Raw genomic sequence first — 12,090 nt, 5'->3', positions numbered from 1 at the left:
CACTGCATGAAAAATATTCAACGAATGTGTCATTCTAATATAAGGAATTAAAACAAGGAAACAAAAAAGCTTGCATGACTGAGGGTACGAAAACTCATGTTAATAACCTAAAACTAATTTATTTTGTTTTGTTTTGTTTTGTCTTTTTAGGGCCATACCCAAGGCACAGGGGTTGAATCAGCTGCAGCTGCCAGCCTGCACCACAGCCACAGCAATGCCAGATCCCTGACCCACTGAGGGAGGCCAGGGATCGAACCTGCATCCTCAAGGATCCTAGTTGGGTTCGTTACCACTGAGCCACAAGAGAACTCCCTAAAACTAATTTCTATAGAGGTTATTTTCTTTTTGGGGACCCAAGCCACTGCAGTGACAATGCTGGATCCTTAACCCACTGTGACACAAGGGAACTCCCTAGAGATGATTTTTCTGACACTGCAAGACATTTGAACAAATTTACAACACACTATTATTTTTGTTGTCCTTTACCCCATCTCTGAATTATTGCAAGAAGAGGAACAAAACCTAGGTGGCTGTGGATGCTATTGTAATAGAGAGTGAAACCTGCAATGTGAATGACTGATTTATATGATAATATCAAATATCTAGTACTCCTTTCTTTGAAACTATTGTATTCAACAATAATTTATCCTGTATGATACCATTATAGTGTTTGAGTGTGATATTTTAAAAAGTCACAGTTCAGGAGTTCCCATTGTGGCTCAGCAGGTTACAAACCTGACTAGTATTCATGAGGATGAGGGTTCAATCCCTGGCCTCACTCAACAGGTTCCCTAAGGATCTGTGGTGTAGGCTGCAGAAGAGGTTCAAATCTGGCGTTGCTGTGGCTCTGGTGTAGGCTGGCAGCTGCAGCTCCGATTTGACCCCTAGCCTGGGAACCTCTATATACCGTGGGTGTGGACCTAAAAAAAAAATGCTTTGTATTGATATCAAAAAAAGGAGATCCAACCATAAGATAGCGTTTTTTGTTTTTTGTTTTTTTTGTCTTTTCTAGGGCCGCTCCTATGGCATATAGAGATTCTCAGGCTAGGGGTCTAATCAGAGCTGTAGCCGCCGGCCTACACCACAGCCACAGCAACACAGGATCCAAGCCGTGTCTGCAACCTACACCACAGCTCACAGCAACGTCAGATCCTTAACCCACTGAGCAAGGCCAGGGATCAAACCAGGGATCATAGTTCCTAGTTGGATTTGTTAACCACTGAGCCATGACAGGAACTCCCATAAAATAGTTGACCTATTCGCTATCCTTCAGTGTATAACCATAAAGTCATGTAAAAAAAAACCAATTGCAAAGAAAAAATTTTGAGATAACTTAAGGTGATTTATCATAATTACACTCCTATTCTTTCCTGCTAGATTAAATTCATACACACTCATAGTCCTGGAAGCAGGCTTAAATTATTGGAGGATGAGGGTACAGAGTTAAAATCCCTTCTAAGGACGGGAATAGTTTATTTTGGCTGCACCCACAGCATACAGAAGTTCCCTGGCGAGGGACCAAACTTGTGCCACAACAGTGACACGAACCACAGCAGTGACAATGCCAAATCCTTAACCTACTGAGCCACAAGGGAACTCCTGGATGGGAATATTTTAAATTGCTGTGCTGGTAAGTAATTTGTCTTCTTTTCTTGGTGGAGTCAGTAAATTTCATTATTGGGAAAACAGAATTTGTTTTCTACTTTTCTGAGAACATTTGGCTTGAGGCCAAATATAAAATGCAGACTCCCAGTTCCCAAGCCTGCCAGTCTGATTTAGAAGAGTTGGTCGATTTCAAATATCTGCATTTTCCCCCCTTCCTTGCTTCCTGCCTTCCTCTCTCTCTTTTGATTTTTTTGCTTTTTTAGGGCCACATGTGTAGCATATGGAAGTTCCTAGCCTAGGAGCTGCAGCTGCCAGCCTACACCACAGTCGCAGCAACTCGGGATCTGAGTGGTGTCTGTAACCTACACCACAGCTCACCGCCCTGCCGCATCCTTAACCCACTGAGTGAGGCCAGGGATCAACCTGCATCCTCATGGATACTAGTCACGATCTTAACCTGCTGAGCTACAATGAGAACTCCTTTTTTTCTTTCTTTTTAGGGCCGTACCTGCAACAACTTGATGCCAACAGCAGCTTTTGGCAACTCGGGATCCTTAACCCACTGAGCAAGGCTAGGGATCAAACCCATACCCTCACTAGTAGGTTAAGAACAGTTTCTCTAACTCACTGAGCTACAACAGGAACTCCTCAAATATTTGTATTTTAACTAGTACCTAAATGATTCCCACGCAATAGCCGGAAGATCAACTTTGAAATACTGTTGGGTGAGGGAACACTGTCTCTTGCTTTTTGTTTGGAGGGTTGGTTTGTTCACTTCAGTCTCTGCGTGGTATTCCTATTCCGGCAAAAGACTCATTATCCAGTTGTAATTAGTTTTAAGAGAGTGAAGAAAAAGACTTGGAAAAACGCTATGTCGGCTAGAAGAGAGTGACGGAGGGAAGGAAAAGGATGAGGCGGTCAGGGATCAGGGAAGATGATGGAGGGGGCGGCGGCAGGCAGAGAGCGGCAGGTTTTCTTTTTTACCATTTATCAAACCCCAAGCACCTACTGCCAGCACTGTGCCAGGTGCTGGAGATTCAAAGGTGACCTTGACAGCAGCACCTACCTTCAGGGAGTCTAGAGCAGCCTGAGGCAGGTGCGAGGGTGCGGTGGGAAGGCCAAAGAGCGGCCCCTAACCCAGTGTTGGAGCCCTAAGGCGAGGCTTCGTGGGGCGCACCTGTACGCTCTGGACCCGGAGGAGACTTCGGGGGGCGGGGGGGGGGGCAAAAGGAGCAAATTCATTCTATTTAATTTTTAAACTTGTCTTTCTTGCTTACCAAAGTAATGCATGTTTGGTGTGAAACTTCTCGGCATAGGAAAGTGAAAGCCTCCCTGCTGCTGCTCAACCGCCCCTGCCGGTCTGGAGCTTTCGGACCCGGGACTTCGAGGACTGGTTCCCGGAAGGCGAAGGCCCGCATCGGTCCTCCCCCCAGCAGGGGGCGGCATGCTGTACGCCAGGCGGCCGGCGCATCTCTCTTCCACACGTAGCTTGCGTGATCGCTGGCGCTACATACTGCGCCTGCGCGCGGGTCGCGGCCCTTTTTCCCCCCCGGGAGCGGTGCTAGGCCTGCTGCTCTGTGGCAAGCCGCCGATTGGGAGCTCTGTTCTGCAGGATGGTGAGTGGATATCCCGATATCGGGGCTACGGAGGCACGGGGGTTCCTGCTTCTTGTCCCAAGGCCCGTTTAGGGTCCGTCTAGCGCGGCGCACGGATCGGATGGCATTAGATTGCCGGCTCTGCGGTGATCCGGCTGCGGCTCCCAGCGTGGCCTTAATGGCTGCCACGGCGCGTAATCGTGCGGGGGAGGGGTGCCAGGAGAGGGGGACCGGGGCACTGGATTGCGGGTGAGGGGTGAGTTTAGTAGACAAGCCGCAGGATTAGTGCCAGTTGTGTCGCGGGGGCACTGGCTGGCGGCCGGGGCGGGCGGGTTGCATGGACAGTCATTCTCAGACGAGCTAGGGGAGGCCTGAGTGGAGACCGGCTGCGGCTCCTCGGACCCAGCGCCCCCATGACCGCTTGATGGGTTTTCTGGGAGACCGTCGGACCCCGCAGGTCGTTCAGAAGGCCTGTGTTGTCGGCCCGAAGTGGCTTTTAACCCAGATCCGTCAGTAGAGCTGGCAGGCTGTGGCGTCTCTGGGCCCCGAAAGGAAGCTCACTTCGTTTGGTACGTGCCTCCTGCCTTTCTGTAGGTTGTCGGTGGCACCAGTGTTTTAATGAGTTTCCGGGCGTGGTGTGGCTTTAGAAGGTGAGGGACAGTGTTTTAATCGGCAGAGTGATTGCTGAGTAAGTTCTTGGTCAGTTGCGTTTTGTGACAGGTAACTTAGGCTTTTGAAAAATGTTCGTATAAAGGGGGAAATAGGTTAGATTCTTGAAATGGAACAGTATTAAGAACAGACATTTGGCAAGATTGCTGTCTTGAGCAGTATTTTGCAAAAGTTAAGAAATTGGCCTACGTTTGTGTTTGTTGTTTCCTTCCATTTTCCCCCCACTGGCTCATTTTTACTGCTTTATAAAACTATAAGTTTTGAGCCATGGAAAGTAGAGGAAAGTGATTCTCGAGCTTTGATTTGATAAAGGCTGGACTCTACAAAAAGTGGTGGTTGTCAGAATTCACTGCAAGTTTCAATTTTGAAGTGTTACTTTGTTACAGCTCAAATGTCAAAAGCATAAACTAAAACAATCAAAGTGTTAATAACATTTCTTTTTTCTTAAAGGGGTTTGTAAAAGTCGTCAAGAATAAGGCTTACTTCAAGAGGTACCAGGTGAAATTTAGAAGACGACGAGGTATGGTCAGTTTTTTGTGTTCACACGTTTAAACGATTTCTGCTTCTCTGGCAGTGGAGTAGACTTTCTTAAATTGTTTTTTTCTTTCAGAGGGTAAAACTGATTACTATGCCCGGAAACGATTGGTCATCCAAGATAAAAATAAGTATAACACACCAAAATACAGGATGATAGTTCGTGTAACCAACAGAGATATAATTTGTCAGGTAAGTTGTATTCTAGACTGAGTGACGGATGGTACCCCTGTCCCACCCTCACTGTGCTAAACAAATGGTCCTTGGGAAGCAAAACATGTGTAGGGATTAGGTCCAGCTCCTCTGGAGCCTGGCATTCCAGGGAATAGTAGAGTGAGTAGTAGGTCTGAAGTTGGGGCCTGGGAAATGGGTCCTTCATAACAATACTCTGATGATCAGCTGTTTGGCAGTTTTGATCCAGGTTCTTCCTGTTCATTTTTTAATTGGGAAAGGTAATTTATGGTACTGTGCTGTTTTCCTGAGGCCAGGAGGATAAATCTGAGGCCAAGTAGAAGGGTTTGCTCATTGCAGTTCAGTAGGATAATAGAACTTGTCATGGGTCCCCATCCCCACAGCTTTGAAGAGGGAGGCGGTTCAGAACATTCAATTAGACTCTTAAGATTATTCTTCCTGCTTATTGTTGGAAATAGGTTTCAATAAATACGTGTGAAAGTGTCTCCCATGTAAAAAACTTTCAGAAAGTGGCTCTTTACTCCTTAGAAGGTAGTTTTCTGGGCTGTTACAACTAGGAAAACTCTTCGTAGTTGAAATTTGCAGGGGACAGGCACACTCCTTGGTTTTCTGGGTTGCGAAGGCAGTCTCCTTCCCTAAGCTCAGGTGACTAAACATTAGGTATCTGAAGCGTCCTTGGACTTAGATATGCTTAGTTCAAAAGATGTTTAAAATAATCAGGGATTCTTTAGTGCCTCCTTAATTCACCAGCTAAACCAGCTCAGAGTCTTTTCAGTATTTAGAAGTAAGGAACTACAGTATAACTTCTTCCGAGGGCATTTTAATCTTTGATGTCTGTGGTAATTTGAAACTTAGATGCTGTGATGATAGTCAGAGGTATTTACAGACTCATAAAGCTACCTATTGTAGTTGACCAAGTAAGTCCTTTGAAAAAGAAGGCCCTTAGGACAAGTACTCAAAACAGTGAAAATAGATTACTGACCTGGTTTTTCTGTTATTTGTAGATTGCTTATGCCCGTATAGAAGGAGATATGATAGTTTGTGCAGCTTATGCTCACGAACTCCCAAAGTATGGCGTGAAGGTCGGCCTGACAAATTATGCTGCAGCTTATTGTACTGGCCTGCTGCTGGCCCGCAGGGTAGGTACACGATTACTCTTTGATGTGCTGTTTCCAGGAAAGATGTGCACACCTGGGTAGGGTACCTGCAGCTTTGGGGACGACCAGTCCCTGCTTTTGCTCTGGGGCTTAAAGGGCGGCATCAAGGAAAATGGCTTTTATAAGTAAATACACTGTTGAGACATGCACTTTCTAATGTGGGGAACCATTTTTTGTTTTCTTCCCTGTTTGGTGGCTCTGTTTAGACCAGTAACATTTTCTGCAGTGGTGGATGCCTGTCATCTGATGAGCCAGTAGCTGTTGAGTACTGAAATGTGTCTAGTGCTGATGAACTCTGTTTTTAACTTAAATTTGAAAAGCCATTTGTGCCTAGGTGGTGCTACCTTGTTGGGACAGGTCTACCCGGAAGTGTAGATCTTCTGGCCATCAGCATCATTAAAAATGCAGACTCTACTCCAGACCCTCAGAGTTTATATTTTTATACGATGCCCAAGTGATTTATGTGCCGTGCTGCATTTTGAGAAGCCGTGCCTTAAGCTTTGGGGGCAAGGGGAGGCTTTGGGGAGATTCATTTTTGTTTAAATAAGCTTTGCCACTGGGTGGCAGCATTTCCCGTAACACACAGAAAGGAGATGAACATTTTACCTTATTTTTTTCTGGGTTACTGACCTTGTTTTGCAGTGGAATTGTTAAGCATGCATCATTTTGTTGGGGGCCCACATCTGCATTGGTTATAAACATGTTTGGGTGGGGAGCATTGTCTTCCGTGAGGGCAGCTGGGTGCAGAGGCCTTACTTCTAGCAAAGCCCTAGCTGGATGATAGGTGCCAGCAGAGGAGTGGCTCATGCTAACATGATGTAGTGATGGGGAGAGCCACAGGATCCTGCTTACTCCTAATACTGTAATCGAATTGAACAAACCTACATTTGGTAACATTTACTATTTAGTTGTTGAATTATAGCCACATATGACTAAAGAAATGTGGAGGTACCTTTATTGATGTATCGTATGTCCTAACTGATTGCTACAAAAATCAGGTATGAACAGTGTAGCAGATTCAGAAACTGTTAAACAGTTGTTACAGTTGTGGGTGAAATTGGATGTCCCAAACTTCTTTTTGTAGCATTTAAAAGTAGATTGGATAAGTGAATTAGGACATTTTTTGTCAGGTCATAAAGTTATGACTCTTGAGATATTGTTAAAGTTGTTTGAATATATTTGGACAAGTATGTAGACTGGCTTCTTTGTTAATAGCTTCTTAATAGGTTTGGTATGGACAAGATTTACGAAGGCCAGGTCGAGGTGACTGGAGATGAATACAATGTGGAAAGCATCGACGGTCAGCCTGGTGCCTTCACCTGTTACCTGGATGCAGGGCTTGCCAGGACGACTACTGGAAACAAAGTTTTTGGGGCCCTGAAGGGAGCTGTAGATGGAGGCCTGTCTATCCCTCACAGGTAACAGGGTGTTCAGGGCCTCCGCCTGGATTCCACGGCTGCTGTGCTTCCATCTCATGGGGGGCTGTGGACATAATTGAACCAGTTAAAGTAATAGCAGCCATCACTGTGTGCCTGGGAACTGTGCAACAAGAACCTGCCAGGGTGGGAAGGAACTGTAACATGTTTTATAAGAGACGAGTCTGGGGTTCAGAGATAAAATGATTTCTCCAAGGTTGTTTTTTGGGGGGCTGCACCCTTGGCATGTGGAAGTTCCTGGGCCAGGGATCAAACACAGCAGCAGCCCAAACCACTGCAGAGTAATGCCCGATCCTTAACCTGTGCCACAGAACTCCGAGGTATTAGAGCCAGCCTTGAAACCACTACCTTTTTTGTATGGCTTAATTTCGGTTGGAAGTGAACAACTTGATTTCACTACTGCTACCAACTTACTTATTTTTTTTAATTTAGATGAAAACTTATTTACTGAATCACAGGAAAATGTGGAATCTGGGGGGAAAGACTTTAAGAAAAACAACAAATTTCTGAACTTTCAAGTGGAAATAAGCATGTAGGCTGTTCTTAGACGCTAATAAGTTGTGGGGGGGGGTTATTTTTTTTAATTTTTGTGCTTTTTAGGGCTGCACCCACCGCATATGGAGGTTCCCAGGCTAGGGCTCTAATCAGAGCTATAACTGCCAGCCTACACCACAGCCACAGCAAAGCCAGATCTGCGCTGCGTCTGTGACCTACACCAGACCTCACAGCAATGCCGGATCCTTAACCCACTGAGCAAGGCCGTGGATCGAACCTGCAACCTCATGGTTCCTAGTCAGATTCATTTCTATTGCACCATGACAGAACTCCTGCAGTCTGGTTGGTTTTTGTTTTTGTTTTTTTGGTTTTTTTTTGTCTTTTTGCCATTTCTTGGGCTGCTCCCGCGGCATATGGAGGTTCCCAGGCTAGGGGTCTAATCAGAGCTGTAGCTGCCAGCCTACGCCAGAGCCACAGCAACTCAGGATCTGAGCCTCGTCTTTGACCTACACCACTTGTGGCAACGCCGGATCCTTACCCACTGAGCAAGGGCAGGGATCGAACCCGCAACCTCATGGTTCCTAGTGGGATTCGTTAACCACTGCGCCATGACGGGAACTCCTGCAGTCTGATTCTTAACCCACTGTGCTATTTAGTGGGAACTCTATAAGTAGGGTGTGGTTGGGTGTTTTTTTTTTTTTAAGGGTCACATTTGGCGGCATATGGAAGTTCCCAGGCTAGGGGTCTAATTGGAGGGAGAGCTGCGAGCCTACACCACAGCTATAGCAATGCCAGATCCGAGACACATCTGCGACCTACACCACAGCTCACGGCAACGCCAGCTCCTTAACCCTCTGACTGAAGCCAGGAATCGAATCTACAATCCTCATGTATGTAGTCGGGAACTCCCAAGTAGGTTGTTTTGATTGTTCCTTTGGTTTGAGTTAATGGTTTTTGTTGAGTAGGTTATAGTTTAAGCTTCTTTGGATAACATTAGCTTTTCAGGAGTATTTTAGTGGTTGGTGATTTAACCAAAATTTTTTTTCCTGGCCGGCCTTTTTTGGCAGGGGGGGGGGTAAGCAGGAACATAGAACCTAACTGGAACTGACTTTAATGACATAGGGTGAGAAGGGGGTATTTGGGGAGCGGAGGTCTCGGCAGGTCTCTTGCAGGGCACCTGTTAAATGTGATGGATGAATCACTGATGACCGTGCACTCTGAGGCACCACTGAGATGAGAAATTGGAAGATTTGGGGGGGAGTAATTTTGAAACCCTCTCCTGTGAAAGAAGGAGCACCAACTTTATAGTAATGGAAAGAGTTTGGTTCATTTAATGGCTTTTAGAAGTACTTGTGGCATGATTTTCGATTCTGGAATTGAGAAATGAGCTGCTGGATGATGATATCCCATTAACTGAGCGGTCAGTAGTTGGTCCTTTGGTTGCATATGATGCAATTACTTGTTTCAAGACGGGACTGATGGCAGCTACTGAATGAATTCCTGCTAGTGAAAGACTGTAACTAACGTATGCTAAAATATAAAACCTTTATTTCAGTACCAAACGATTCCCTGGTTATGATTCAGAAAGCAAAGAATTCAATGCTGAAGTGCACCGAAAGCATATCCTGGGGCAGAATGTTGCAGATTATATGCGTTACCTGATTGAAGAAGATGAGGATGCTTACAAGAAACAGTTCTCTCAGTACATAAAGAACAACGTGACTCCAGACATGGTAAAAAATTTAACTAAAAATGCCTGTATTGGTAAATTCATAGGACCAGGTTTATTTTGTGTTTTGAGTGAGGACATGCTATAATTTTTTTCAGGTTAAGTGAAAGAGTTGAGTAGGGGCATGTGTATAGGTATAGACAGACCAAGTCCTTAGTTTAAAATGAAATTGGGTTAAAAAGACCTATCAGATAATATCTGATGGGAAATAAAAATAGGGGGAACATGGGAGGACAGAGGTGTATTTGGCAATTGCTCTTTGGTCCATATACTCTTCATCTTAACATCTAAAACTCTGGCATATGGCCTCACTGGAATGAGAGAATGAGAGAATGAGATCACATGAGCATGTTTTAAATGAGCACAAAATGTGTTTCTACAGAAATCAGTTGGCTCTAAACTTGAGTGACTCAAGTATGGCTGAATTAGACATGGATGCACATTCTTCCTGAGGAATGTTGTTACATGTTTTGGGATAGTGTCAGTTCATATTACCTATGGTAAAAACAGAATTTCTTAGGAGGTAGGTTACATTCAAATACCAACATTGAGCTAGTTGAGCACCTTTCGAGAATCTGGCTTAGAAGGACAAAATATACAACATCATAAATCAACTATACTTTAATAAAACAAATAAACTTTAAAAAAGGACAGAATAGAGCAAGTAGTAGAGTGCAATATGTTATGTTGTTTTTTAGGGCATATGAAATGAAACCAAGTACTGTTTGCTTTGCTTTGTTTCAGATGGAGGAAATGTATAAGAAAGCTCATGCTGCGATACGAGAGAATCCAGTGTATGAGAAGAAGCCTAAGAAAGAAGTTAAAAGAAGAGGTACGTGTCTTACTTTTTTTTTTTTGTAGAGCAATTGGTTGGGAGGGGGTTCCTGCCTTGTTCTCACTCAGACTCGAGTGAAGTTGTGCAAACTCGATCACTAGCTCTGCATGATGTTGCAGAGGTGAGGGGAACCAGGTTTGCTAAAGTAACTGTGGTGATGGAGCTGTATCAGCCGCGGGCACTACCCAGTGGCTCCTTCCATCCCACTACATGGTAACTAACAGTCACTAACGAACAGAGTCACTTTCTATTAGTCTTCCACATTTTGATCTTTGAATGGAGGTGCAAATAAAACTTAAGGAGTCTAATCTTTGTACTGACAGCTTTATTTAATTTTTGGCCCTGTGAGGTAATACGACAATATCACAAAAGTTGGGGCTTGGAAAAGTTAGGTTAAGATTGTAAATAAGCACATGTATTGGAACTTGGATTATTTGAGTTCCATCTCACTATAAAGGCTTTTTTTTTTCACAGTTAAATATTCTCTGTTCTCTTTAGATAATGGTTTTAAAAAATTACATTCCCTTTTTTTCTCCTTTTTTGTAGGTGGAATCGTCCCAAAATGTCACTTGCCCAGAAGAAAGATCGGGTTGCTCAGAAGAAAGCAAGCTTCCTTCGAGCTCAGGAACGGGCTGCTGAGAGCTAATAAACCAGGCCATAGTTTTTCTATGAAGATTTTTTCAAAGACATTAATAAATGTATCAATCAAGCCATTTGTGTTAAGCTCTTGTTAATGAAACTGTGGGAAATACCTGAAATTGACTGTTTTCCTTCAAGAAACAAGTATAGCTTTTTCCAGAAAATGATTTGCATATTGATTGACTCAAAAGTTCACACCTCCTTCTGGGCATCTGTTCTTCCTGGCAGGACTTGTATGATGTGGAGCTCTCCTTAAAAAGTCTGGCAAGCAACAGAACCTTCCACTAGAAATATTTCTTCCATTCATTTATTATAACCACATGATGAGTGGGAAGGAAAAGTACCTTCAAAGTGTACATAATTTTAAAGTAAACAAAACTGGGAGTTACCTGGTGGCCTAGCAGGTTAAGGATCCAGCATTGTCACTGCAGGGACTTGGGTCACTGCTGTGGTGCAGGTTTGATCCCTGTCCCCAGGAATTTTTGTATGCCGCAGGTGAAGCCAAAAAAGTAAGCAAAACATGCTAACGCATGGCTTTAATTTTTGAGAGCTGTCTGATGAAGGCCATATAATTTTAACATATATTCACTTCAACCAGAATTTTCTCAGAGAGTCTCATTTTACGGAGTTGAAAGGCACAGGCCAGATCTGAACGAACATGAAGAGGAGCAAGTATTAACCCTTGTATATCAAGTTTATATGAGAAAAAGATTAGATGGGTGAATTTACATGCCTCTTAAATGGCCCTTTGGCCAGCAGGAAATAACTGTATGAAGATGGAAAATTAATAGTTCTATGATTTCAAGAGTCCTGCTCTTAATGTCCCACTTCACCATAGCTCAACTTCAGGTTGTTTAGATTTATGTTGATCCCTGTCCCTGGCCCCAGGAATTTTTCTTTGCCGCAGGTAAAGCCAAAAAAGTAAGCATCTGTGGCCTAAAGCTGTGAAGGACCGGTTGGCTGGCTGAAAGACCCTCTGCTGAAAAAGCTCATCCATATTCAGCCTCTAAAATTGGCCATTACACATTGCCAAGTAGAGTGTTTCCTGGTAAGTTTTGAACACTAAGAGGCTCAGAGCCACTCAAAACATTCTGAAGCCATATAAAGTGTGTCTCAAGAGCTAAGTGTATAATACAAGAAACCATGCTTATTAACCCAACGTCTGTTTATAAAGGAGTAATTTTAATTTACCTGTTTTGCAGTC

At 44.0% G+C, this 12,090-nt stretch overlaps 1 protein-coding gene and 2 non-coding genes across 4 annotated transcripts; all 3 read left to right on the top strand.

Annotated features, from left to right (window-relative positions):
* Positions 1-3,100: 3,100 nt before the first annotated feature.
* Positions 3,101-12,076, top strand: RPL5 (ribosomal protein L5). Of its 2 annotated transcripts, none has more exons than XM_047785299.1 (8): positions 3,101-3,221; positions 4,320-4,389; positions 4,480-4,595; positions 5,600-5,734; positions 6,968-7,170; positions 9,239-9,416; positions 10,160-10,244; positions 10,794-12,076. In XM_047785299.1, the coding sequence occupies exons 1-8, from the start codon at positions 3,219-3,221 to the stop codon at positions 10,979-10,981; spliced, it is 978 nt and encodes a 325-aa protein (XP_047641255.1). In that variant the 5' UTR covers positions 3,101-3,218; the 3' UTR covers positions 10,982-12,076. The 2 variants fall into 2 exon arrangements, with proteins under 2 accessions (XP_047641255.1, XP_047641253.1); XM_047785297.1 differs by having other exon boundaries at positions 10,157-10,244.
* On the top strand, positions 9,074-9,169 carry LOC125130158 (small nucleolar RNA SNORD21). Its single transcript, XR_007135659.1, has one exon. It is a non-coding gene; the product is annotated as a small nucleolar RNA SNORD21 (small nucleolar RNA).
* LOC125130160 (small nucleolar RNA SNORA66) lies at positions 10,330-10,461 on the top strand. Its single transcript, XR_007135661.1, has one exon. It is a non-coding gene; the product is annotated as a small nucleolar RNA SNORA66 (small nucleolar RNA).
* Positions 12,077-12,090: the final 14 nt, after the last annotated feature.

The sequence above is a fragment of the Phacochoerus africanus genome, chromosome 6, assembly GCF_016906955.1.
Source record: "Phacochoerus africanus isolate WHEZ1 chromosome 6, ROS_Pafr_v1, whole genome shotgun sequence".
NCBI classification, from domain to species: domain Eukaryota; kingdom Metazoa; phylum Chordata; class Mammalia; order Artiodactyla; family Suidae; genus Phacochoerus; species Phacochoerus africanus.
This window is presented reverse-complemented; position numbering and strand designations above follow the sequence as displayed.

Coding starts and splice junctions, on each gene's coding strand:
- RPL5 (XM_047785297.1), top strand. Junction 4,390..4,479: donor GAAATTTAGAAGACGACGAG/GTATGGTCAGTT, acceptor TTTTTCTTTCAG/AGGGTAAAACTGATTACTAT. Junction 7,171..9,238: donor GGCCTGTCTATCCCTCACAG/GTAACAGGGTGT, acceptor CCTTTATTTCAG/TACCAAACGATTCCCTGGTT.